Source organism: Acinonyx jubatus, chromosome B1 (assembly GCF_027475565.1).
Source record: "Acinonyx jubatus isolate Ajub_Pintada_27869175 chromosome B1, VMU_Ajub_asm_v1.0, whole genome shotgun sequence".
Taxonomy (NCBI): Eukaryota; Metazoa; Chordata; class Mammalia; order Carnivora; family Felidae; genus Acinonyx; species Acinonyx jubatus.
In genome coordinates this window covers 63351020-63378885 of record NC_069382.1, presented here as the reverse complement: position 1 = coordinate 63378885, position 27866 = coordinate 63351020, and the positions used below count along the sequence as shown (strand labels likewise).

At 39.1% G+C, this 27866-nt stretch overlaps 2 protein-coding genes across 5 annotated transcripts; one reads left to right on the top strand and one right to left on the bottom strand.

Moving 5' to 3' along the window:
- On the bottom strand, positions 1-20999 carry NPY1R (neuropeptide Y receptor Y1). Of its 4 annotated transcripts, none has more exons than XM_027068369.2 (5): positions 20444-20999; positions 8995-9257; positions 7281-7384; positions 1805-2651; positions 1-1700 (listed from the first exon to the last, which is right to left on the bottom strand). In XM_027068369.2, the coding sequence occupies exons 4-5, from the start codon at positions 2498-2500 to the stop codon at positions 1248-1250; spliced, it is 1149 nt and encodes a 382-aa protein (XP_026924170.1). In that variant the 5' UTR covers positions 2501-2651; positions 7281-7384; positions 8995-9257; positions 20444-20999; the 3' UTR covers positions 1-1247. The 4 variants fall into 4 exon arrangements, with proteins under 4 accessions (XP_026924170.1, XP_014919179.1, XP_053072730.1 ...); XM_015063693.3 differs by lacking the exon at positions 20444-20999 and adding an exon at positions 7635-7851 and having other exon boundaries at positions 8995-19289; XM_053216755.1 differs by lacking the exon at positions 20444-20999 and adding an exon at positions 11970-19289.
- Positions 19565-27772, top strand: NPY5R (neuropeptide Y receptor Y5). The gene is made up of 2 exons (XM_027068365.2): positions 19565-20152; positions 25971-27772. The coding sequence occupies exon 2, from the start codon at positions 25980-25982 to the stop codon at positions 27318-27320; it is 1341 nt and encodes a 446-aa protein (XP_026924166.1). The 5' UTR covers positions 19565-20152; positions 25971-25979; the 3' UTR covers positions 27321-27772.
- Positions 27773-27866: the final 94 nt, after the last annotated feature.

Genomic DNA, 27866 nt, shown 5'->3' with positions numbered 1-27866 from the left:
TGCCTTCTAAAATCAAACACATTTAATACGTTTATAATACACTGAAGTTGTATCTTGTTCTTTAAAATATCTTCTCTCCAAATGACTCTGAGGCTCAATCATGAATACAGGATGCATGAAATTAAGTATATTAATATAACACAACCACTTAGTACTCTAGACAGTACATTATTTACAAAACTACACAAGGCACACAGTTTATACAAGTTAAAATGGGCTATATGAAGTGTTCTCAGTTTTCAGGTATTTATCCCTGCCAGCCAGGGTGAACATTCTTTTAACATTACACTTTGGTGTCCTCCTTTGAAAAACAGACATTGAAAAAGTTAAAAATGAGTTACTATATAGGCACTGATGTATGGAAAATACACTCTGTGTTTTTACATATCGAAAGCTGGAAATACCTTTAAGCCACATATGTATTTAGGCTAGAAAACTGGACAAACACTGAACACTTTGTGAAGAATGGAAAGCCTCTTGACCCAACAATTCAGATGAATATAATTCAACTATTTGCTGCACTACTAGTTTGCTTGTTAAATTAATTGCTCTGAAACCCTTTGGTTGTCAGGTACCAAAATAGTTTTGAAGTTAGAGAACTGCTTTCCCACTTAATTCTTGTGGGTGGCCCAATTCCCCATGATATTCACAGCTGAGAAGTATTTTTATGCATTTTTATCTTAAGTGATAAATCAGGAGCAAATTAAATCCTGTCTTAAATTTAAAAAAAAATGCAAATCACTCTTCAATGACTTCAGACTGTAGGTATGTAAGACAGAGACTCAGCTCCACATCGCGAATGCTGCTTTTGCTGTCACCTCTGTAACAGACTGAAATGTCTATCGTTACATCAGGATTGCCCAATCTATTGACCGTGTAACCTAATCAAATAGGGATAGCCCAATCTAATGCGTATCAGATACCGTGCTTCTAAAGTCAGTCAGTAGTAGTCCTTTAAAGCAATTTTATTCCAACAAGTCAAATATAAGTCTTTGTATTATATGCATACGTTTACAAAAAGCACTTCAAGGATGTCTGGTCAAACTAATGTCAGAAAATTCCGAAGTCCATACATTTTGTCCGAATTTAATTATGACAGTTACAATTAAAGCGGTAAAAAGCAAGACAAACAAATCTTGGTCTTTCTTAAATGATTACAACCTCACTCCTTGGGGGAATAAAAGTATTGTTGTGGGTTGTGCTTGTTTTTAAACAGGTGTCATCTGGGGCCATACGCTAGAGCAGTTTCAGATTTTTTCATTATCATCATTGTTGATTTTCTTAAATGCGACTGGGCTTGCTTGTTTCAAAGAAGTCTTAGAAACATCTGTGTGCATGGTAGACATGGCTATTGTCTCATAGTCATCATCCCGGGACCGGAAATCACAAAAGTTAAAGAAGAACTGTAAGTCTCTCTGGAAATTTTTGTTGAGAAATCCATAAAATATGGGGTTGACACAAGTGGATATCATTGCTGTGAGATGGCAGAGCAAGAATAGTAGATTATGGTTGCACGTAGCAATGATCTGATGATTCCAATCAAACACAGTGTTAAAGATGGTAAGAGGCAGCCAGCAGACAGCAAATGCTACCACAATGGACAACAGCATGATGTTGATTCTTTTGGTTTCACTGGACCTGTACTTATTGTCTCTCATCTTGTCCATCATATTGTTTCTCCTTTTTAAGCGTATATATATCTACAGAGAGAGAGAAAAAAAACGTTCAAATAGAACCACCAAGTTAATGTGGAATTCTGTGGAAAGAAGGTTAAAATGGAAATGGCAGGGGGAAGTTTTCTTACCTTGAAGTAGCAAATAAATATAAAACAGAGTGGGCCAAAATACTGCAGCATCAAGAGGAGAGTTGTGTAAGACAACCTATGAGAGTCCGATGGAAATTTATCAAAGCACACGTACTTGTCCTTGAACGCATCAAGTGTCACGTTCTGGAACGGTTCATCGGTCAGTACTTGATAGATGAGAAAAGGTAGAGAAGAAACCACAGCAAGGACCCAAATGATGGCAATACCTACGTAAGCATGTCTGTTATTTGGTCTCCACCCTCGTGGGTTGATTATTAGCTGATGTCGCTCCACGGCGATGAGAACCAGAGAGAAAATGGACACAGTGATTGAAACACATTGCACAAAAGGATTCAATTTGCACATTGCCTCACCAAAAACCCAGTGGTCCATTAATGTGTAGACAAATGTGAAGGGGAGACACATGATGGCAACAAGCAAGTCTGAGAAGGAAAGGTTCACTATCAGGATATTGGTAACATTTCTCATCTCCTTTTGTTTCAAGATGATTATGATCAACGCCAGGTTTCCAGAGACTCCAAGAATTATTACAGCTCCATAAGCAAGAGCTAATGTAAATATCATGGCCAAGGGCAGATGGCAATCGTCACTTTCAAAAGCCAAAAACTGGGAATTCTCTGAAAAATTACATAGGATTGAATGATTTTCAACCTGGGACATTAATGTTGAATTCATTTTGATTGGTTTGGTTGTTACAGATTATTCTAGACAAATGCAAAATATGTTTCTTCAAAGCAGATCAAATATTCAGCTTATTCTTATTCTTCATACTGCAATCCATTTATGAATATTATTCTGAATTCTTCATTCCCCTGAACTGAACAATCTGTAAAGAGAAAATGACCAATGACATTACTAATTTCACCGAAGGCAGTCAAAATGAATTCTGACTCACAGTGCTGTTTTAAGTGAAAACACTGAAATAAAGAAACAAAATGTAATCTCTATAAACACCTTTTTTTAAAAAATAGCAGAAACACTGCCAACATTTTGAAGAAAACCTCTTCTAATATTTTTAATTAGGCTAGCAATTGACTACATTACTACATTTTGACTCAGCAAAATACAGTAGTCTGTAAATCAGTAAGGTGTGTGTAAATCTCAGGCCCAAAGTCTTATATAAACCACTGTCAACAGATTCCTAAATATTGTAAAAAATGAGCATGTAACAAAAAATTTAATGTATGGGTTAAAACATAAGATATGAAACAAAGAAAAACAGTGAAAAAACCACATTTCCCTAATTCTTCCTCTTATATTAGAGAAATGAGATAATTCACTAAGTTGTACTAATAGCTCCACCATACACTGAACTGCTCTTTAAGGCAGACATTATTTGGCACAAGTATATTCCAAAGGAGTTGACCAATACAGTGCAACATGAGAACTTTGTCATATGAAGGACTGTGGAAGGGAGATGTCTAATCCAGAAAATAATAGGCATGGTATAGACGTCTTCTCATATCTGAATGGGTAGCATGCACGTTAGGAAACTGGGCTTAGAATATTATGTCTGACTATATAAGCTAGAAACAGGACCAAGGGAAGTATATTAGTGTGTATTAAAAACAAAACAAATTTTACATCACTATGATGTGAACAGAAGTTTAATCAAATGAAATCAACTGCCTGCAGAACTATGGAGCGCTCCATACACAAGAGTCTGTAGCTACTACACAAAAGACTTTTGGGGAGCTCTTGCATTGTGTAGGAAGGAGATTCAACTGGATAACGCTGAAGTTCCTTCTAACTTTTAAGATTCTATGATTTTATTAATGTCAGAAGCTTTCAAAGGATTTCTAAGGTTTTATACATGTAAATATCCTCCCTCCCCACTAGACTGTATACCCACACAATGCAGGGGTCTACATTTTAGTGGTAATTTTGATCTTTCACAGCATTTTGTGATGCAAAGACTCTTTTCTCACCAACAGGACAAATTACAGACAATGGTGTTTTAAGGTTAAAAGATCCTTTAAAAAAAAATCTGATTTCCTCTAGATTGTTAAATACATATAGGAGATTAGGGATTTCTTATGTTAATTAACAGGCCATTGTGCTTGTGTTAAGAAAGGGAATTGCATTTGTTTCCTTTTTATGTGAGAATAAAGAAAATCATGCAGATTTACTTCCATTTCAAGGAGGTAAGAATTTAATGAAACATTTGCCTTTTAAGTGACACCTCTAATGAACCTTTTTTTGAGTGTTTCTGCTTTCTAGAACATGAGGTGTTTTTTATTATAAAACCACAATTTGGCTCTATAAAACTGAATAAAAATAAAGATTTCCAACATTTAGAGAGAATGAAACTATTAAGATGAGGAATGATTTCAAGTGTAAATGTTTTTAGAAGCATGGCTCTCCCCTCCTCTGTGCAACAACCAGTAAATAATGACTCTTAAACTTAATGCAGTAAATGCGGTGCCTGGGTGGCTCAGCTGGTTAAAGTGTCTGACTTGGGCTCAGGCCATGATTTTGCAATTTGTGGATTCAAGCCCTGCATAGGGGTCTGTGCTAACAGCTCAGAGCCTGGAGCCTGCTTCAGGTTCTGTGTGTCTCCCTCTCTCTCTCTGCCCCTCCCACCCCCCCCCAAATTAAAAAAACATCAAAAAAATTAAAAATAAATAAATAAGAAATAAACAAACTTAATGCAGTAATTACCATTTTTCTCTCAAGAATACCAAAGGCAGAGAGAATAACCTCTGTCTCTTAGTGTCTGAGAACAAACATTGGAGAATAATCTAACATTTCTTTTTTTTTTTTTGGAGAATTTATCATTTTTTTAATATTCATTATTTATTTTTGATAGAGAGACAGATCACTAGCAGGTGAAGGGCAGAGAGAGGGGGGACACAGAATCTGAAGCAGGCTCCAGGCTCTGAGCTGTCAGCACACAGCCCGACACGGCGCTCAAAACTAGGAACTGTGAGATCATGACCTGAGCTGAAGTTGGACGCTTCACCGACTGAGCCACCCAGGCGCCCCAATAATCTAACATTTCTTTGAAAATTCCTCACTGAAGAATGCAAGAAAATTTTGCGTACTTCATATTCAGTTTGCTATCGTGATAGTCAACATGACTTAGTGAACTGTGAGTTTCTCTTCATTATTTAAAGTGAAACTCGCATGATAGAAAAGTGTTTCCTCTTTATCCTATGACCTCTCTTGGCTCCCTCTCACTAACCACCACCAGAATCCTGGACTAAGACACATGTGAGTGCATCCCTCAGCCTGACACTTGACGACCTCTACATTTTGCCTCCCTCCTTGTTCCAACAGCCCCATTGTGAGTGCTCTTTTCCAGGTCCTCACAGCCCACCAGGTGCCCCCCAGCCTGTTTCAGCCTCCACGTTCATCTTTGTCTCTGCCATTGCTCTTTCCGGCTGTTCTGTCCCACCACCAATCCAAACTCTACTCATCTCTGAAAGCATCATTTAGTGTCCTCGAATCCTTAACTGGCTCCTCCCAATTATAACATAACCTCTTTTTTTTTTTTTTCAACGTTTATTTATTTTTGGGACAGAGAGAGACAGAGCATGAACGGGGGAGGGGCAGAGAGAGAGGGAGACACAGAATCGGAAACAGGCTCCAGGCTCTGAGCCATCAGCTCAGAGCCCGACGCGGGGCTCGAACTCACGGACCGCGAGATCGTGACCTGGCTGAAGTCGGACGCTTAACCGACTGCGCCACCCAGGCGCCCCTAACATAACCTCTTTTAGATAAGCAGTGTATATACCTTGTAGGACTTTGCAAATGTTAGATTTAGAATAAAAAACTGTGTTGACTGACATAGTAGGTGCGTGGCTGAAATAGCAGGTTCTTGGGTGAATTAATCCTAACACCAGTAACTCAATTCTGTCATAGTCCTTTTACAAGCAAGATGGATGCGAATTATAATAATCATTTTATTAGGTCACGTATATAGGGGAAAATGTTCCACTCTGTGTTAAAAAAGGAATTGTTTCTGAAAAAAATCCATTAATCCAATAAATGTTTATTGAACACATTTTGGTTTTGTTTTTAATGTTTAGTTTTGAGAGAGCAAGGGCATGAGTGGGAGAGGGGCAGTGAAAGAGGGAGACACAGCATCTGAAGCAGGCTCCAGACTCTGAGCCCTCAGCACAGAGACCCACAAAGGGCTCAAACTCACCAACGGTGAGATCATGACCTGAGCCGAAGTGGGATGCTTAATCAACTGAGCCACACAGACACCTCTTGAATACTTATTTTGTATCAGGCATTGTTTTAGTGGAGACAACAGTGACCTCATGGAGTGAGTTTCCAGTCTCGTGGGCAAAGAAAGCCAAGAAAAAATAAACTGGTAAAAGGGATAGTATGCCAGATGATAAGCATTCACGCAGAAAAATAAAGCAAGGAAGGGGTTCTGGGGTTGTCGGGACCTGTACTTTATTACTGGGTGGTAGGGAAGGCCTCAGTGTGCCTCAAAAGGTGGCATATGAGCTAAGACCTGAAAGTGGCAAGTGGGGAGGCCATGTTGATATGTCAGCGACTGTATCCCATGTGGAAAGAACAAAGGCAAAATCCTTGAGGCCAGAGTTTACCTGGTGTATTAAACACCAATGATAAGTAGGATAAGTAAGAGAGAGACTAGTAGGAAAATAATTAGGAAGGGTAAGCAGAAGAGGAACAGATTATCTAAGGCCTTATTCCATGGGACAATCTGACTTCTTCTCTGAGAAAAATGAGGAACCAGTGGAGTCTTTGGCAAAGGTGTGAAGTTACACGACTTGTTTTACATTATTACTGTAGCTGCTGCTTTCAACAGATTTAAGACAGGAAAGAGAAGTAGGGAGATTCATTAAGAGGCTAATACAATAATCCAGATTAGACCTAGTGGAGGCCCAGACTGAGGTGTTTACAGTGCAAAGGAAGAAAAATTGAAAATTTAAATCCATTGACTTATTTTGACAAAATTCCATACATACTGGAATTAATGTAAAAGTTTTCAAATCATTACAACTACAGCCTACAGAGGCCACTTCCTGCAGATGGTTTTAAGTGAATATACTGAAATTCAACTCTGAACCCTCTGGAATTGTATTTGATGGACATGCTCTGTGAGGAATAGCAGTCTTTCTATTAAGTAGATGCTAATTTAACTATACACAAAATGCAAACTATTTTTTAAGTGTTTGCAAAGCCTCCTTTTCTAAGTGCATGTTGGGTAGTCATTCCAGTTTGGTAAAACCCTTCTGCACTGGATAAAATGTGTATTTTCGACCTACCTTAGTATAATTTCAAGAAAGAACGGTTGTCAGCAAATACTACTCAGAGAGAAAGCATTCACATAATCTTTGCAAAAGAAAAATAATGACATTCACTATTCTGATATTTAAAATAAGATATGCAACTAAAGACACTGCAAAAATTAAAAGTCGTTAAATCTCAATATAGCTGTCATGAGCAATTAGAGACAAAATAGAAAACTACATACATCATCAGATGGAAAATTGGCCCCCTTCCAAAGGGAAATTTCCTTATCCTTTCCAATTGGAATGCTGGTCTTTCACTGCTTGCTGTTCTTAGTGCTGTTACTACCTGAAAATACAGGTTTCTGGTCATAACCTGCAGCAGATAAATTTTTTTGTATACTCACAACTGGCTGTTCACCTTATGTGTTTTGGAAAAGAAATGTCAGCCTTAAAACATAGAGCCTCCCAAAGTTACTGCTAGTTTATCTACATGAGTTACATAATTCTCCTTTCCTTCCTCTCCCAGGAGGGCTGGTTCAACAGACAGCTGCCTTAAAACCATAAGGAAAGAGACTAATAATGCAGTAGTCACCCACCGAAAAGCACTTAGTCTTTAGTCATAGGTGGGGTACTGGGCTGGACAGCTTTCTGCTCTCTTTACCAGGAAAGCATTCTAGAGTCTTGGGACTGACAGATACTGTTTCTCTGTCCAGGTAGTGACAAGCAAGCTTTCCATTTCCCCCTTCCTGGGGGCCACCTAGTGAGATATGCTTTTTTCGTAGGACCCAGGTAAGCATGGCAAATCTGAACGATCTGGGAAAAAAAGAAAAAAAAAAAAGAAAGAAAAAAAGAGAAGAAAGAAAAGAGATGTCAAAACACACTCCCTCTTTGCCCTCCCCTAACTTTTTCCTGTGCTCCAGCAGTTACCAAAGAATGAAATGGGCTGGTTAAATCAAAATTCCTGCTGCCACGTTTACGTGCCCACCTTTTTTCATACAGTGTAATTAGGTGAATTGCCCCCGATTTTCCTCATTCTTAAACTTCCGGCCCTCTCCTCCATTTGCCAGCCATCTATCAAGGTCTCTCCACCCGTGATGAGACTGGCAAACAAAGCATCCAAACCAACCAGAAATAAAAGAAGCACAGCCAGTTCTCTCTGGACCAACTTCAGTTCTTAAGACATTCGCCTGTCTACCTGGAGAGACCAACTGAACACTCTGAAGCCACCTCTACCTCCAGTCCATGCCCAATCTCTTAACCCTGCCGAGTTCCATCATCGCTGTTCCAAAAGGAGCTGAAGAGTTGGATGACTGAAACTCAGAAATAAAAGGCTAGAGCTCAGAGTGTCTACCGGGGCGCAGCGACAGACTGGAAGGGCCCAGCACCGACGGAGCGGGGCTCCATTCCAGCCCAGACGCAGGGAACCCACAAGTGTCCGGGGGCGCCGCGCCTGAGCTGGGGTCCGCGGGCCCCCCGCGGGACACGTGCGGTGGGACGGGGACCAAAGTGACGAGTGGTCACTCGCCAAACCCACCCTTCCTCAGACAATCCCAGCCACCGGTTCCCTCCGCTCAAACTCCAGCGCAGCCTCTAGCGCAGCCAGCTCCAAAAAACCGTGGAAGATGAGCGAGGTCAGGGGAAGACAGCCTTACGAGAACCCGAAGAGGCAAGAACTCAGATCACCGTCCGGAAATCCTCGCGGAGCAGGGTGCACGAATGCCGCCAACTCCCGGTTACGAACGTCGGCCCCCACCCATGGGCAGGGCTCTTGGAGTTGTCCGATCATCTGCAGCACCTTGCGACCTACCTGCACCGGGAGCCCAACTGAAAAGCTGACTCCATGCCCCACCTCAGTTTCCCAGAGTCAATTCCGGGCACTCGGCAGGTTTTTTTTCCTTCGTCTTTCATCCTCCACCCCCTCAAAAGTCCTTAACAAGGTGTAAACTTGAAACTTACCCTCTGTTGGATTCGTCGTTTTCGCCCGTTTATTAAAGCGGGAAGAATGGTAATGGAAGGGATAGAGCCGGGAGAAAAGATCCGCTGGTATTTCTCCTGCTCAAATCCTAAAGATTGATGAAGATAGGAAGAGACGCCCCCTTAAAGCCGAACTCCACCTCATCCCCGGATCACGTGACGGCGCCCCGCGAGTAGCGCCTGCTGCTCCCCCCACAAACACCTCAGCCTGGGTATACACTTCGGGGGTGCGTTGCCTAGGAATTCTGGAAGGAAGAGAAATTAAACATATCCACACGTTGTTAAACACAGACGCACGGTGCAAAGGAAAGTAAGCACTCATCCCCACAGTCCTGGACTCCCAGGAAAGCAAGACAATGTCACAGGGCTTTAGAAAGTCAGAGCCACTGTTTTCCTTTGTTTGCAGGTCAGTGCCATCTTGTGGCCGAACTTCTACCCGGCTGAAAAGCTGGAGCGTCAGCCCAAGTCAAGACTGAAAAGGGGTGTTATTTAGGAGAAAAGGAAATGTGAAATTCACCGCAACAATGTTACTAATATGTTCCTTGCTTTTTTTGGTGACCTTTGTATATTTCTCACACCAGTACCGAAAAGTTTTTTGTTTTTTGGTTTCTTTTGCCCCCATTTTAAAAGCGAACAAAGAGAAGACCTTAAAAAGCAAAAGTAGCAAATCTCGGATGAGCTAGCCTGGCCTTTGTCCTTCTTTCTTTCCACTGAGAAAATGCAGTTAGTTTTGTTCCCAGTGCCTAGCTGCTTTTTTTAGGGGAGCACGCTGAACGGAACATTTCCCTGGTGGTCAAAAAGTCAATGCCATTTCCTCGGTGCTTAATCTACCCTTGTACTGAACGTTAGGAAGAAAAGAATGGAATGTACACAGAGTACATTGACGGTAGCAAAGCCATCATGGTGCCCGGTGATTCAGGATCACTACTGATAACACTGATCTCAGATGTTGTACATAGTTGTATTCCACTTTGAAAAACCAAAGTTGTGTATTTCACTCACACTCACACACACACACATTATTTACTGGTGAGGATGAATAAAACTTCTTCCAAATCAAGCTGCCAAAAAAATAAAAAGTGCTCCTAATAAAGATACAGGACACTGCCTAGGATATGCATAAAAGTTTTGTTACATAACAACTATGATTGCATTCTGTCTTCAAACCAAAAAAAAAAAAAAATTCCAAGACAAAGGGAATGACCTAAACTTTACACTGTTAAAATATGTTTTCTTTCTCTGGCAAAATAAACAGTATTTAAAGTTCAGTATAAGTCATAGCTCATTTATTTGTATAGTGTGGTAAACATCTGTTTTTTTTTTCCAGGAAATCTTTCTAAAATATTTGTCATTAGACATATTTTTATATAGTTGAAAAGGGATTATGATCAAGATTTAAAATATCGTGGTCATGTAATAAATAAACTACAATAGTAGATGGGAACATACATTTTACAAAATCCTACTACTGGTTAAACAGAGTAAAATGGCAAGTATATTTTCTTTTATTCTTTTCTTTGTTTCAACTAAGGATGAAAATATAAGGCATAATTTAGGAATTTAAATTCTTTTAAAGAGTAATAACTCTAGGTTTCTAATCACCTGTCTACTCCATTCCCTCAAGTCACATTCTGAGAAGCAAGTTTGCCCCAAGGTTTTGATCATCAAACTGGCTATTTTTATTCTGCTCCAAGAATTACAAATGTAATAATTTAATTCTCCATGAAGAATACATTTTCATGTAAACATTTGTGCCATGTCAGCAAATATTTTGGAGCTGAAAATACAATCTGGACTCATTAGACACTTTCCTTTCTGTATTTCCCAACAATGCTAAGAAAGTCATGTCTGCAAGAATGCCCCAAATAAACATGGCCATTGTATTTTACCTTTCTAACTGAATTGCCATAAAGTGTCCCCCATAAGGCAAATTCATAAAGCTGCATTCTTGAAATATTAATATTAAATACCATTCTTTGAAAGTTCATTGGTCTCAAAGACTTTTCTATGTCAAATTCTGTAATGCAAAAACAAGTTTTGAAATGCTCACTAACAGCAGCAAATTGTGTAATTCTCCAGGAGTATCATTTACTAAGTACTTTTTCAAAGTGTAAAATGTAAAATAAAATAAAATTTTAAAAAGTGTAAAATAAAAAAATTCAGGATAGTATGATAACCTAATGCAACATAAGATCCTCTTATATAATGTAATCTTATGGAAGGTTTCAAATAACATAATCTGAGTTCCTCAGAACACATGTGTTAAAGAGTAATGTGAATTCCTCAAAAGATGTATTAAAGAGAAGATATGTGTGAAATAAAGAAATTCTTTTTCTACTCTTAAATGAACAGCCAGTTTTATACTTTCTTATTTGGAATTCAAACTAGATAAAACCTCTTCGCTAGGGAGAGAGTTTTCCATTTTGTGTATTGCCTTCTGAAATTTCATAGCATTCTGACCTATAAACCATGACTAGGAGAATTAAATTAATGACCTGTTCTCATGTTCTCTTGGGCAAGTCTTTTGTTCTGTCATTTAAACAGAAGAATAGGCTTTCCTCATTAAATCTCTGTAGACCTTAGTTTTATCATCCAGAAAATGGTCTGGCCCTTTAAATTGCATGATTCAATGACTGCCTAGATAAAAGTGTATCACTCTACCTGCTGCTGGAATTTATCCATTGTAACTACTTTATTGGTCTCTTGATGAATTTCTGCTCCAAGAGTTAATTAAAGTTTCTAAAATGCTATTAGGCCTTGATACAGGAAAATTGTCATAAATTATCGCTCAGCTAAATCTTGATAGGCATTAACACTACATAGGAAAACTAGAACGTAGATGATATTGTAAGAAGAAAATTTCACTGGGGTAAAACTTAATATGAACCATGCTGGTGAATCAGTTCATAGTCTATGCATTAATTAGGTGTCAGTTTTTCCTTCTTTCTGTAACTTACCTATTGCATTTATGTGAATCGATGATGTCACAGAATATAGATTGCAGCATTATTTTATGGACCACTGAGAAAGAGAGAAAATGCTTCCAGTAAAGCAATGACACACAATCGATTATAAAAGAATCTCAAAGTGAGAGTACTAAAATATTTTTTTAATAAAGTCCTCATCTTAAAACCAATGAAATATAGGGGGTAAAGAGTTTTGACTAAATTGGTTAGTACAATCAAATAGTCAATACAATCACTTAATTCAATTGGATTCATTGGATTAACTAATTAAGAATTATTAATTGTTTTGGGGACTTAACTAGCAGAAAGGAGTGAAAATTTTCTTTAAAATGTTACTATACAGGTATGTAGGCAAACAATTCAATATATTCCTTGTGTAGAGGAACTAAGTAATATTTATGGATTTGTTCTTGATTAGAAATGGGAATGCACTTCAAGAAAGTTCTCATTCAGTCACACAGCCCACAGATTGAGAGTATCTTTTTTAAATCTGTCAGAATAAGACTATAGAGGACTAGACTCTTAAAATTATTTAGTAAATATCCAAACATTTTACTGTAGATCTCACCTCATCAGACACCCTTCAGACATTCAACAAAAGTATAATGTTATTTTACAAAAGTGTCACATTATGTATTTATTACATGGTATAATGAACAGAGCTTGCCATTGTTACTATCATTTGTTTTGATTTTTATCACTATTCACTTCATATCTCCTCTCAAAGACATGGAGTAGGAATAGCTGGTGAGAAGGGCAAGTGTGAACACCACCTCTGAAACTTGTATCGTCTATGACAAGTATGTCTGACAGTTCATCTTGCCCCACTCCCCAAATCTCAGGCTTAACATTAGACCTTTTCACAACACTTTGCTTAGGTAAGTATCCCTTCTTCATTCCTTTGTTTAAAGTCTAGCTGTTGCTTTTCTTTCTCCAGATACATATAAATCTACAAAGAGGAAAAATATCTAAAGATGGGCTGGGGTATAATCGGACTCTTCTGAACCCAGGAAATTGCTTGGCTACCACTCTCTACTAGCATAGCATATAGGTGAAAATAATGCAATTGCATAGATTATTGAAACTACACACTCAAAACTTTCCTTGAACCTTAAATATCACCCAAAAATGCTTGGGCTTGAGTGACTTCCAATGTCTCTCCTTTTAGAAGATATTCCAAATTGTCACATTTCTCCCCTAGTCTCCTACCTCATATCCCATTTTCAATAGACTCCTCCTTCCTTCTGAATTAAGTAAAAATGATAGCATATTTACTCCCTAAATTCCATATCCCTCATTTCAGCAGTGAATCCTCTCTCCCAGCTGTTTCAGCCCCCAGGCTTTGAGTCAGCCTAGCCCACTGAGTTTTCCCAGCTGACACCCGAAACACCAAGTGACAGCGACAAGCCACCACCATTGTGCTCTCCCACTCAATCCATGAGAATAAATTCCATGAGTGAGTTGTTGTCTTATTCCACTAAATTTGGGAGGTTTGTTACACAATGATATAAGTATAACACCTGTTTATTCAACAACTCCGTTTTCTTGGCTCAAGACTAAAATGAAAACAAAAATAAAATTGCTCACTCTTTCATTGTAACTCCCTCACCCATGTCATTGCTTTTGTAGTTGCTTCTCTTTCTGGTAACTTCTCCCAAAAAAAAAAAAAAAACATTTACTGTCCTCTCATTTGCTCCTCAAATATGGCCCACCTACCCACCTCTGCCCATAACACCAATGACCAAAGCCCATGGACACAATTCAGACTTTATTATATTTATTCTTTATGTTGCATTTGACTCTTTACACCATCCTATGCTCTTGGAATCTTCTTTTCCTTTGACTTCATGAACTCCACACTGCAGGCTTTACTCATCCCTTCCTGGATGCTCCTCAGTCTCCTCTCCCAGGATCTGCTGTCTCTCTCTACTTCTTTAGCTGTTTTCCTTCCCAGGACCCTACTATATAAATCGGCCCAAGATAGCACATGTGTATTAGCTTAAAGTGGCCCCCATATTGTTTTCTTCTTCACAGCAGGCTACGACGATTAGCCCAAAGCCAGACAGCACCAAACTCAAATTCTCACACATCTAATTGCTTTAAATTAATTTTAATATGTATATTTTTAACCAGTTAGAATCCATCTACTTTTCATACTCTGAGAAGTTGAACCCATCATGTGTAAACCAGAGATGAAACAAATCCCATCGCCATGACAGATACCAAATTGTTGCTGCCCTTTGTAGCTTTCTGAACCAAGTCTCCCCACTTGGCCACTGAGGGATGTCACCTAGATAAGTAAGCCCACTCTCTATTTTCCCATTCTCCCCAAGAGTCCCCTGTCCTATCTCCCTTCTGGATGTAGCACCCCTGGATGGGCTGTTATCTCTGGAGGCACTGTTGCTGGGAGAGACTTCCCATCATGCAACTCTGTCCAAGACCACCACCCAAAAAGGCTTGTGTGTTACTGCCTTTTGTGGTCCTGTCTCTTCCTTGATTGACCAGACATCCCCAAATTTATCATCTCATTCTTAATCTTCTCCTTTTTTTAAACCCTTAATGCATAATCATATTCTTTGCCATCAATTACATGCTTGTATACTCATAACCCTAAATTTCTCTCTAGAGGACAGATCTCTCTCAGGCTTCATTGGCAAATTCTCTTCTCAGTCAGTAGATGGGATCTCGGTCATTGTCATCATCTCTATCCCTCAAACCAGAATCTAAGAATTGTCCCGTGTTTCTCTCTCACACCCTCAAATTCAGTTGCTCACACATTCCCATTGATTTTACCCCCTAAACATGTCTCAGATGTGTTCTTTCATATCCATCAAGCTCTACTTCTTTGTCTGCAAAATGGTCTCTCTGCCTCAGTAGCTTTCACAGCCCTCCCGTAATATCCCTCCCCAGCTTAAATAGTCTAGTTGCTCTCTGAACCCTTCAAGTGCCATGTCCTTTTAACCAATATTTTCAGTATCATCCTCCACCACTTCCCACACACTCAGGCATACTGAACTATTTGTATTTCTCCAACTGGAACACCCTCTCTCACCTTGACGCTATTTCCCCACTTCTTACTTGCCCATCCCTGCCATTTGGAGCTTTAACTTTCATCAATTCCTCCTCAAGCTTCAGTTCAAGGATCTCGTCTACTATGAAGCCCTCTTTTATATCTCTCAATCTCCCCCAAATGCCCCCATACGCTGAATGTGTCTTATTTATATTCCGGCAGGACTCTAAGTTTATTTCTAACACAGAATTTAGTACGCTATATGTAATTAATTATTTATTTGCACACATTTCTGGAAGGTAGTGGCTACTCTTTTCATCTCCTTAAACGCACAGCCCAGAATTCTATCTGGTGTATCATAAGATACTGACAAAAGTTCTCCTGAAGGGCTGAAGAACAAGGAATAAAGTAGGATAACGCAAACTATGAACATCACAAACCAAACCCATTTGTTCATCTCAAACATTTAAAAATGTCTTGGGCATTTTAGTTATGGTGGATTATTGCTATTTTTATACATACACATATTACATGTATACATATACTTTACATATCTGTAAATATTATATATTTTATACATATATATCTTACTGTATACTTGTCTTGATTCTTCTCATATTCTTTATTTTTTTATGTATTGATTCTGCTTTCCCCATTAAGTGTAAGCTTGAAAAATGAATCCTACTGCCTTTAAAAATGCATATAATATGTAATGAAAATGTCTCATAACTTTTTCTACTTGCTGAATAATATACTTTTAAAAGCTGAAGTACCTGTGAGCGTGATAAGAGTAAGAATATGGCAACAGATACATTTTTGAAGAGCATATCATTTAACCGCCATTTAATCAACTTTTGATTCTGGGCTTTTGCTTTGAGCACTTCTCTAAACATTCTTTTTAAAGACTATTCAAAACAAACCAACATATCAAAAACAAACCATTTCTCTTTCATTTCCATTTAAATATAGTAAAGCTATATTTAAACTTGTAAGTATGATTTAAAATACTAACCATGAAAATTTAGCTAAGAAATGGAAATTTATATTAAAAAGCAATATTGGGGGGAGCTTATCAACACCACCACTTTTTGTTTTGATTTACAGAAGGGAAGAATATATGGCCTATATATGGATTTACATGATAGAAATATTATGTCTTCTTCTTCTTTTCTGTATCTTGTGCTGAAATTTTTAAAATGATATAATTAGATAAAGAATCATTTGTTGGGGCACCTAGGTGGCTCAGTTGGCTAAGTGCCTGACTTCCGCTCAGGTCATGATCTCACAGTTCATGGGTTCGAACCCTGCGTCGGGCTCTGTGCTGACAGCTCAGAGGCTGGAGCCTGCTTCCAATTCTGTCTCCCTCTCTCTCTCTCTGCTCCTCCCCCATTCACACTCTGTCTCTCTCTCTCTCCAAGAAAAAAAAAAATCATTTGTTCATATGTAAGACATCCACATTTTTTAATAAGAATGTATCAAGTATCATTATATAGTTATTATAGCTTCAGGGAAGAGAATGTGCCAGTATAATGGAAAACTATCAACAGTATTTTCTTCTTCTTTTTTTCTAATATGGAGAGGAGAGAAACAATTTCTATGACCATAAAATTTTTCTGAAGATCGAAAAAGTGTCTTTTTCTACACATATGTCTATAATGCATACCTCTTAATGGCATAAAGTCATAGGTAGTCAGAGCTCAAAGGGGATTCCATATCTACTAGTCAAAGCATTTCATTTTACAAAGAAAGTGAAGACTAAAAAGGTCAAGTGTTTCGTCTAAAGCCCGGCCAGTAATTTGGAATAAAACCTGGATGAAATCCAGGTGTTCTGGTTGTGTCCATTATACAAATACATTTGTGATTTGTGATTTGTGATTGTGTAACTACATATATGTGTATCACATATATGTGTTTATGTATTTTTAACATGGCAAATTTATTTTAAAAAAAGAACCATACATCTTGTTTGGAAATCAGTCACTATTTTATGCTTAATGATTTAATCGTTAGAAAATCAAAAGGAAAGATAAAGTGTTGCTTAAGTAGCACAGTGCTTGTCAGAAGAAGGCAATTATGTGCTTATAGTGCCCCCTTAGGACCTCAAAATTATCATCGAATTATCTGGGAAAATGGCTCTATGCACTCAAAATTTTGGGTTAATATTTTTTTTGTTTTCGTTCCTTAAAACAATTGCCTGTATTTCACAATTATGTTAGTTTCTTGTTTTAAGTCCTAAGTATTGATTATATGACAAACTATTACAATTCCAAAGAAATCAATGCATCAGTCAGCATCACAAAAACATTTTTGGTAATACCCAGAAATGGCCCTTCCCACATCTTTTAGGAATTAAGGATTTAAATTTACCATGATAGAAACAGTGGCAAAAGAAATGTTCTTTATGAATGTAACATTCTTCATGAATGTAACAAAAATCTTCACAGAAAAAAAAATGCATCACATAAAGTAACACTATTTTTCTACTTTATTTGTCACCACTATTCCTATATATTCCTATATATCAACATTACATATCATTTGAGATTATGTTAAAGCACTTTAGTATTCATCCTTCACAAATGGTCCCTGTTATTAAAATACAGCAATAACTTTGACAAAAACAACAGACATGTTCCTCAGAGAAATGTCACTCCAAGCATTGTTTGGAGAGTGTTTTATTATTCAATAATTTGTCTTAGGAGTCCGAGTGATTTTAACTTTCACCTTTAGAGATATGCTTTTTTTCATAACTGATGAAGAACCATGAGAACTGGAAAACACCCAGTTTAATTTCGTAGCACGCATAAAATCCAACTTAATTTCCCAAATGAGTATTTTATAAATAGTGAGTAGCAAAAATATATAGAGCAGAAGTGGACATTACTATCTGTGTTCCCAGAGGTAGTACTTTACCTGCTTCAATTGACTCCATAAAATAGGAACAAAATTACTTATTATGGTCTGCAAAGAGTGATGATGATTAGTTTTGAATCCCTCCTGGGAAATTTGAAGATAAAAGCACACTGATCTTCATATCTTCCTCTTTATGTAGCATACTGTTGGAATTTCAAGTTGACAGTATCTTAGGAAAAAAAAAGATTCTTAATAATTTGTTTATTCCATGTATGTTGAATGTGTATTTAAAGAAGAGATTCTGACTCCCTTTTTGAGGCTCACATGTTTGTGTGTGCAGTGGGAAAGGAATGGTGGGTTAATCAAAATCTCCATCTCAATCACATGTTGGCCTTTTATTTTTAATAGTCTAATAATAACAATTACTTCAACCTAAGGGTTGATATTATAAAAAAAAAACAAATTAGTGGAAAAGAAAACAATAAAATCCATCTTGTATTTTTAACATACAAAAGCTTGCACCATAGACTAATATTTTAGAAGATAGTCACAATGGAGTTCATTTAGAAGTTGTTTTAAAGACAATGCATATTTGAAGTAGGTATGTATTATAACCGTGCAACAGATGGAAGCACAGACATTTATGTGGCAATGTGTAGTGCAGTAACCATGCAGATGTTGGAGTTAAGAAAGTCTAAGAACCAAACTTTGTTTTCTCACCAGTCCCCCCTTGTTGACATTACCATCCCTCAGCTCACCGACTGCAGGATCCAATGGGCCTGCTCAGACTGACTATTCTGTCAAGCATTTGGGGAGAACGTACTAGCATTCTAGAAATAAAACAGAAAAGAATGAAATAGGAACTGGATTTGTCTGAGGTATTTAAAAGCTCTTGGATGCCTTTCTAGCTGACACAATGACAATGTATAGATCCCTTGGGTGTCATATGTTAAAATTCAGCAGAGAAGAGGCACAAGAATTTTGGTAGACTTCTAGGGAAACCACTAGGGTTTGCTGCCCCCAGAAATTACATTTACAAATCGCCTTGCTCCCAAGAGACATGGTCCTCTCCAGTTTACAGAATGTCTGTCCCATTGGATTGCACCAAACACCAAGCACTTGATGCTATGATTGCCACATAATCATTTTCAGTTTTGAAATATACAACAAATACAATCTTCCTCCTGCAAGGCCATGGTCAAAAACATAGGGATCTCTACCTCCAATCTCCTTCTCCAGTGTGTCTTTCCATCCCTCTCTCTCGCCACTCCCTGCCTCTTACACGCACACGTACACGCACACACACATGCACACGCACGCACACCGGGCAGAGAAGCCTAAAATACCTGCCAACTAATGACTGACAAAAATAAGGCCAACCTGCACTACAGATTGGGAAACACTGAGGATGGGAATCACATTAAGGAGAAACAGAGGGCTAAGTTTTGTGGTGTTTTTCGGTTGAGTTGTGGGTTTTTTTGTTTTATTTTGTTTTTTAAGAAAAAAACCTATGACAATTCTTTATTCCCGAGTCTTCTTTATGTTACTGAAAAGCCCTGGGAAACGTGGATCCCATTTCACCCTCACTCCTCCGCTCCACGCCGATTGCCCACTCCCACAACTACCTCTCCTAGCAGTGGGAGTAAATCCTTTTTCCTGTTCTCCGCTATGGATCAAATTGCTGACCCCTTTGTGTCCCCTGCCCCTCCAGATCAGCTTCTCCACCTAGACTTCTCCCTTGCTCACTCCAAGAGGGTGGGAGAAAGAGCAGCGTTCTGTTTTGGTTTTGGTTTTCATTTTTTCCGAACAAAGAGAAAACCTGGGCCTTGAAGCTTTTTCTCAGGGAGCCTAAGCTCTGAGAGGTACCCCTGCACTCCCACATCAGCTCAAGACACCGAGTTCACTTCACCAGGCTGGGGACACAACCGGCAAAAATCCTCCAGCTCGTCAAGTAAACTTGGCCTCGGCCAGCAACCAGAGGCCAGGGTGACGGAGTACCCTGCCGGGGGCCTGCAGCTTCCCCCTGGGGCCCCAAACAGCAAGGTAGGGGCTGGGATGCCCCGACCCCGGGCTTGGGGAGAAGCTGGCGCGGAGCAGGCGCCCTGGAGCAGGGTCTCTGGGGTCCCGGGAGCAGTCACGTGTTCCCGAGGCGCCTCTAAAACCCCCGCTGCTCCCCGCTCCTTCCTCCCTACCCCCACCACTTTCCCACCGCCACCTTCAGGTCCTCCCCCTGCAGCCGCCGCTCGCTCGGGCGCAGGAGCGACCGCGTTCCCGGGAACCGAGGCACCAGCACCGGCCCGGGAGCCCCGAGGTACGAGGTTCAGCCTCTCCCCGCCGCTCCCTTCCACGCGGGGGTGGGCCTGCAGGGAGGGGCCGTGGCCGTTTCTGGCTCGCGCGGCTAGTCCGCTCCGGGCCCGGGAGCCGCACCCCTGTCCCCGGTCCCCGGGTGTTTTGGGATCTCCCGAGACGGAGGGTGGGGAAGCCCAAGGCAGCGCGGTGGAAAAGTGGGGATTTGGGGGTGGCCGAACAGTCAACTGTTAGGCTTGAAAGGAGAGCAAGGAAGGGACCAAGCGGAATTCTTTAGTGCGGGGCAAGTACTCACCCGGGGTGGAGCTGGCGCTGGCCGAACCCAGGAGGAGTGTCCGGAATCCGAGCTGGAGCTTGGTTAGGAGGAGGCGGGAGGGGGGTGCGCGGGGACCTAGCGCTCCCCCTGGGTGAGAGCCCCGGGTGCAGCCCGGCTGGCGTCCGAGGCAGGGGAACGGCAGCCCGCGGGGTGCTCGGCTAGTGCACAGCCCTAGCCGGGCTCTGGCGAGGTCCCGGAGCGCAGTCCACCGGGCTCCACACGGGCAGTTCCACCTGCCGCGCAGTCCCGCAGCTGGCCGCAGACCCGGAGGCAGCCGCGCGCCTGGATTTGCGCTCCTGTTTGCAAGGTGGCCTCAAATGACAAATGCGAGCAATACCAGACATCCATACACCTCGAATTCCACAAACAGGGAATTTTTATCCCCAAGTTCACAGACCTTTAGTTTATCTTTTAAAGAAACTGAACCATTGTGTTGGATCAAAGTCGAAAGACTTGGCCACAGATCATGGAATAGCCTGAGGCTTTCAGCAGAATTTTGAGTCCGAATGCAATTTAAAATTTCAGATTTCTCAAGGGAAGAGAAACTCTGCTGTTAGACTTGAGAAGGGAGGGTGGCGCGTGCCTGCGTGTTTGTCAGCTGAGCAGAGCTGTATTTATCTTTCCAACTCAAATTTTGCCAGATTCTAGCTTTAAAAATAAATCATGGGAATATTGGAGAACATGGAATCTCGCCATTGTTCCAGGATGATAGCAAAATCGGCGATAGTTGATATTCTATCATTGCTAGAGGGAAAAAAATTCATGTATTTTATTCTTTTGTGTGTGATTGGCATCCTCTGTGAAAAGATGTGCATTTTCATAAGACAGGAAATTATCTTAACAAAGGAACCTTATTTAAATATATAAGCTGTCTTTTAGAATCCTCTGAGTTCCCCCTATTATTCTTTTTAAGAGCTATCTACCTCACATACTTACAGTCTATTGGGAAGATTTAATTTGTCTTGGTGTCAGATATAGATCGATTTTTATAAGAAAATTACAATATCAGAAAATTATACTAAGTCTACAAAGACTTTTTCACAGTCACCACACTTTGAGGAAGAACTTTTATTTTTTTCCACTTTTTACTGTGAGGGTTGAAATTGGATGTACAGCCCTGTGGAAACTGATGGTGAGAGAGAAAACTGGGTACAAAAGAAGAAAAGCTCATAAGTAAGCACAACAAAGGTTTCACACAGTCAGCATCAAGTTTCCTCTAAAATAATATTTCATTTTTCAAACATTCTTTCTGGTTACATCTCATAATTTGCTTAGCACCCTGAGATGAAGGAAAGTACACATAGGGCATTACTTTTATTATGTGTAAAGTATGTTGCATAGGATTGTACAGTGTTCATTATAACACTTGTTGAAAAGCAGATCATTATTAAACAGATTTACGTTTCCATTATATGTTTGCTTATTGTGCTTTTCAGGGAAGTGAAGGGGTAAGTTTAAGAAAAGAAATCCTTTGTGGTTTTGTTTTTGTTTTTTTTTTTTTTTCCATTTTAAAGTAGTTCCTCTACCTTTGATTTTTCAATTGAAGAAAAAAAAAAAGACAAATCTTATTGGACAACTATTTCCTACTGTTTAAAACCTCCCCTGGCTATTGTCAGGGAGGAAGAAATTTTTCTTTGTCCAAAGTTCTTCTAGTTGGACTAAGAATTAAATTTCCCTGAGACAGATTAACAGGAGAAAATCAAATTTAGTTTCCTACCTATGGGGAATCTACACAGACATGGAAATTCCAAAATGAGGCATATGTGTCATCCTAGGCTAAAGAGAGGGGTAAGGGAGGAAAGCTACTAGCAGGAAGGTAGGAGATGTTTGGAAAACAAAGGTTGCCCTGTTATACAGTTAAGTTTCTTAGGTAAAAAGGAATCTCTATAAATAGCTCTTTTGTGGGTACAGGTCCCCTATCTAAAATTTTTTAGGCAGTTGGTGGGGAGGTCAAAGTTTCTTCCTGAGTCTTTTGGGTCTTGATTATTTTCAGCTCAAAATAATCTGCATGCCAACGTCTGGTCCATTTTGGATCGCCTGCCCTTGCAGGGGGGAGCCCTATAAGAGGGCACTTTTAAAGAAATAGCTCTGCATCCCCTTTCTTCTCCCCCTATTTGCAATATCAATTATATTTTCAGCTCAAAATAATCTGCATGCCAACGTCTGGTCCATTTTGGATCGCCTGCCCTTGCAGGGGGGAGCCCTATAAGAGGGCACTTTTAAAGAAATAGCTCTGCATCCCCTTTTTCTCCCCCTATTTGCAATATCTCTCGTTGTGAGAAGTCATTGGAGCAAAGATTCACAAAATGCTCATTTAGTGCAGAGCATCATGTTAGGTGTCATGTGTATTTTTATGTTTGGATGGGACGGATCGGTTTGTGTCAAAGGAACAGCAGCACAGTCACACTAAAATAAAATGAATGTTAAATGAATGAATGTTAGGAGAGGGAAAAAACATAAGAAAAAATGATAATTTATCAATCTGTCAGTAGGTACAAGTAAGCATCCATGATTTTCAGCAACAGTGTGTTTGTACCATAGTAAAAAAGTATATCACTAGCAATCAGGAGAATGTCATTCATTCATTCATAATCCATTTAGGGCCTTTTATATCTCAGTCACTAGCAGTCTATAATTAATTACTTGTTGTGTAACCTTGAATTAACCCCTGGAAATATTACCCCATAGTACCTTGTATTTGTTACCTTTATGCCAGAGCCTAGCAGAGCACCTAGCACATCAGCTGTTCAGTAAACGCTAGTTGAATGAATAAGGGAAGGAGCAACTAATCTTAGCTATTCATTAATAAAAGGAGCCTACCCTTTAAAATTGTATTTAAAGTAGAGTTTTTTAAGGAGGGCAAGAAGTGTTGCCCTCAGTGTTTCCCGTGTCCAGTGAATACTTAGGACGACATTTCCTTCATCTGCTTACTGATAAGGCAGTGGTTTTTATAATGTAATGAACTGAGGATTTTATGGACATGTATTGTTAGAGAAAAATTTTGGTGATACGATGCAATCTGATGTATTTCTTTTACATTTAAATAAAAACATGTTATAAATATTTTTTGCTATTTTAGTTTTATGTTGCTTATGTGATAGCCTTTATGACTGAAGATGCCTCATTTAAAATTTTAAAGTGCTAAACTTTCACCATTGTCTATGGATGTATCTCCTCATTTCATTTTAGGGCCATTTGAAAACCTGTCTAATTTCAGTGGTTCCTATATATATGTCTATGTAAAAAGACATACACACACACACACACACACACACACACACACACACACACACATATATATATACATAGACATATAGTCACACTCTACCCTGAATTTTCCTATATTCCCCAAATGATTCATTTCTATTATTTCAAGGTTGGGAAAATTAACTATTTTCTTAAGTGATTAATAGCAAGTGTTTACTTAGTATCCTCTATGTACAACATAATTCTCTTAAGCACCATTACTATCATAAAAAGAATTAAGACATTTCCTTTATCTCCATTACAGTCCAATGGAGAAGACTGACCACTGCATTGGAGACAATCTGAAGTTAAGCCTCAGAACCCCATTGTTTCTATTACCCCAAATTATGTTGCATTTCCTCTTCCTTCAAAAAATTGTGGAGAGTAATATTTTACTTTAAAGGAGCATCATCCTCCAGTTACATGCCCCAAGAAAACACAAAGCCATTGTAGAATCATCTATGCAACTTCTCTTTTGTCTTTACCTTGGTAGTAGAAAAAGCAATCAGTAACCACAGATCCACAACAAAAAAGGATTGTTTCAAGAAAGTGAGTCAAAAGAAGAATGAATAAACAGGATACACAGGAACAACCTGTACACGTTATAAGTACAAATAGGATTATAAACAAGGTAGATGAAACCAGGGGTTATCAGAACCCAGGAAATAGGCAAAAAGGCCAGTCAAGGCTACTTTGATTAGAAGCTCACTAATCCATTCAGAGTAGTTATTGGGAGGCAATTATCTGATAATATGATGAATAAAATGATTCAGTAGGCCACGTGAGTAACTTTTTTTGTTTTCATTTTTTTTTAAGTTAATTTATTTTTGACAGAGACAGAGTGTGAGCATGAGCTGGGGAGGGGCAGGGGGAGAGAGGGAGGAGACACAGAATCCTAAGCAGGCTCCAGGCTCCAAGCTGTCAGCACAGAGCCCGATGCGGGGCTTGAACTCACAAATTGTGAGATCATGACCTGGGCCTGTCTCTCTATGTCTCTGAAAAATGAATAACCTTAAAAAATAAAAAAAATTAAAAAAAGAGGACAAGAGGTCCCTTTTGCCTCTTACTGATATATTATAGACAGTTTGTGTTTCATCAGGCAATACTGTCAAATCTCCAATATGTAGCAATAAATAAGAAATACCATTGTGCTATTAATAATATTACATTATTAATTTTGTTTGAAATGAAAAAACTTATTATGGGGTATGATATTGGTATTATACATTTAACTTTAATATATAAATATTCCTTTGGCCATATGGATTTTTTAAATTAAAAAGTAAACAGGTAATTTTTTTTTAAACACTAGCAGACTGCTGGCCAGTGGCTATCCTAATTCATGATAATCTGGCACCTCTTAAAGGACTAAGAATTGATCATGGAATGACTGCCATCCAGTATTGTGCACACGGAGTCAACAGTACAGCTTGATAAACACGTATTAAGTGCCTACTATATACACCTAAGTCCTGGGGTGATCTTTCTACACTTGAGAAGCTTAAATTTGAACAAGATAATATTTAAGATACTAGACACTTGTTTGAATTTTTCATTTTTCCATAAATATTTATTTAGCACCCACGATGGTGAAGTTATTGGGCCATGGATTGTGGTAGATGCCACAGTGAATAAAGGACAATTTTCCACTTTTCCATTGCTTATAAATAAATAAGGGACGCCACTATGCATTTTAATTGCATAGCAAAGCAAATCGTGACATTCGCATCAGACAGCTATAAACAGAGCAGTATGGGGGTTCCAAAGAGGAGATCACATCCAGTTGAGTAGACTAAGGAATACTTTAGCATAGGTGACTTTTAAGTTTGACCTTGATTGAAGTTGGAAATGAAGGAATGTTTAAGGTAAGATTATGTGACCACACCATGAGTAGGCACCATGACAGGATAAATAATAGCAATGAGCTGTTGTAAATTAGGTATCTTGAAACTCTTACATATATTTGCCTTTTCCTTCCCTTTCGTCATATCTACATAAATTTAAAAAACAAGGTTTGCTATTTTACAACACATTAACACACCACAGAAGTGATGGTAGGCTTAGATTTACTGTAATTGTTATTGGCTGATATTTGCTGTGCTCTTAGAACCAGTTCAAGACCTCCCAAAACTTTTTTGGGAGATTAGTAAGGTAACAGGAGCAAATTGTGAAATTTAGTTTCCCTCTCAGTGTATTAATTTATAGTGGTCACGTAACTTTTTTCTTAAGTTGGTAACTAATGTCTTTTTATTCCAAGCAGGACTGTGATATGGATTTAGAGCTCCAGGACTTTTATAACAAGACACTTGCCACTGAGAACAGTACTGGGGCCCCTCAGAGCTCTGATTTCCCAGTGTGGGATGACTATAAAAGCAGTGTAGATGACCTGCAGTATTTTCTGATTGGACTTTATACATTTGTAAGTCTTCTTGGTTTCATGGGGAATCTCCTTATTTTAATGGCACTCATGAGAAAGCGTAACCAGAAGACTACAGTAAACTTCCTCATAGGAAATTTGGCCTTCTCGGATATCTTGGTTGTGTTGTTTTGCTCACCTTTCACACTGACCTCCGTCTTGCTGGATCAGTGGATGTTTGGCAAAGTCATGTGTCATATTATGCCTTTTCTTCAGTGTGTTTCAGTTCTGGTCTCAACTTTAATTTTAATATCAATTGCCATTGTCAGGTATCATATGATAAAACATCCTATATCTAATAATTTAACAGCAAACCATGGCTACTTCTTGATAGCTACTGTCTGGACGCTAGGTTTTGCGATTTGTTCTCCTCTTCCAGTGTTTCACAGTCTGGTGGAACTTCAGGAAACATTTGGCTCAACATTGCTGAGCAGCAGGTATTTATGCGTTGAGTCGTGGCCATCCGATTCATACAGAATTGCTTTTACCATCTCTTTATTGCTAGTTCAGTATATTCTGCCCTTGGTGTGTCTAACCATAAGTCATACCAGTGTCTGCAGGAGTATAAGCTGTGGGTTGTCCAACCAAGAAAGCAAACTAGAAGAAAATGAGATGATCAACTTAACTCTTCATCCATTCAAAAAGAGTGGGCCTCAGGGGAAACTTTCCAGCAGCCAGAAATGGAGCTATTCATTCATCAGAAAACACAGAAGAAGATACAGCAAGAAGACAGCGTGCGTGTTACCTGCTCCAGCAAGACCTTCTCAAGAGAACCATTCAAGAATGCTTCCAGAAAACTTTGGGTCTGTAAAAAGTCAGCTCTCGTCATCCAGTAAGTTCATACCAGGAGTCCCCACCTGCTTTGAGATGAAACCTGAAGAAAACTCAGATGTTCATGAAATGAGAGTAAACCGTTCGATCATGAGGATAAAAAAGAGATCTCGAAGTGTTTTTTATAGACTAACCGTATTGATATTGGTGTTTGCTGTTAGCTGGATGCCACTACACCTTTTCCATGTGGTAACTGATTTTAATGATAACCTTATTTCAAATAGGCATTTCAAGTTGGTGTATTGCATCTGTCATTTGTTAGGCATGATGTCTTGTTGTCTGAATCCTATTCTGTATGGATTTCTTAATAATGGGATCAAAGCTGATTTAATTTCCCTTATACAGTGTCTTCATATGTCATAATCCCAAATGTTTATGAAGGAAAGAACAAATGTTGGGATGGTCTAAAACACATTCACAATAACCATTTATGTATAGTAAACACGTTTTAGTAACATGAAATTCAATTTATGTATAAGAGTTCTGGATTTGAATGTCAATTCATAATATATGGAAGATAATTTTCATGTGTTATATATAATATGATGAGTTCATTTAGTTACATAAAGTCAATGTCAGTACACTCTGTAATTTCATTTTAAATATGGGGCACCTGGGTGGCTCAGTCGGTTGAGCGTCCGACTTTGGCTCAGGTCATGATCTCGCGGTCCGTGAGTTTGATCCCTGCGTCGGGCTCTGTGCTGACAGCTCAGAGCCTGGAGCCTGCTTCAGATTCTGTGTCTCCCTCTCTCCCTGCCCCTCTGTCACTTGTGCTCTGTCTCTCAAAAACTAAATAAACATTTAAAAAAATTAAATAGTAGTTATATTAAGTTTCATTTAATCTTGTCTTGCAAACAAATACATTGTAATTTTTATTTAAAATAAAAGTTATATCGAACCAACTCAGTA

What these genes read in the sequence shown, in the direction of transcription:
- NPY1R (XM_027068369.2), bottom strand. Translation starts at nt 2,500, where the DNA reads ATGAATTCAACATTAATGTCCCAGGTTGAAAATCATTCAATCCTATGT. An exon ending in TATTTATTTGCTACTTCAAG is followed by an intron (nt 1,701 to 1,804) that starts GTAAGAAAACTT and finishes CTCTCTCTGTAG; the next exon opens with ATATATATACGCTTAAAAAG.
- NPY5R (XM_027068365.2), top strand. Translation starts at nt 25,980, where the DNA reads ATGGATTTAGAGCTCCAGGACTTTTATAACAAGACACTTGCCACTGAG.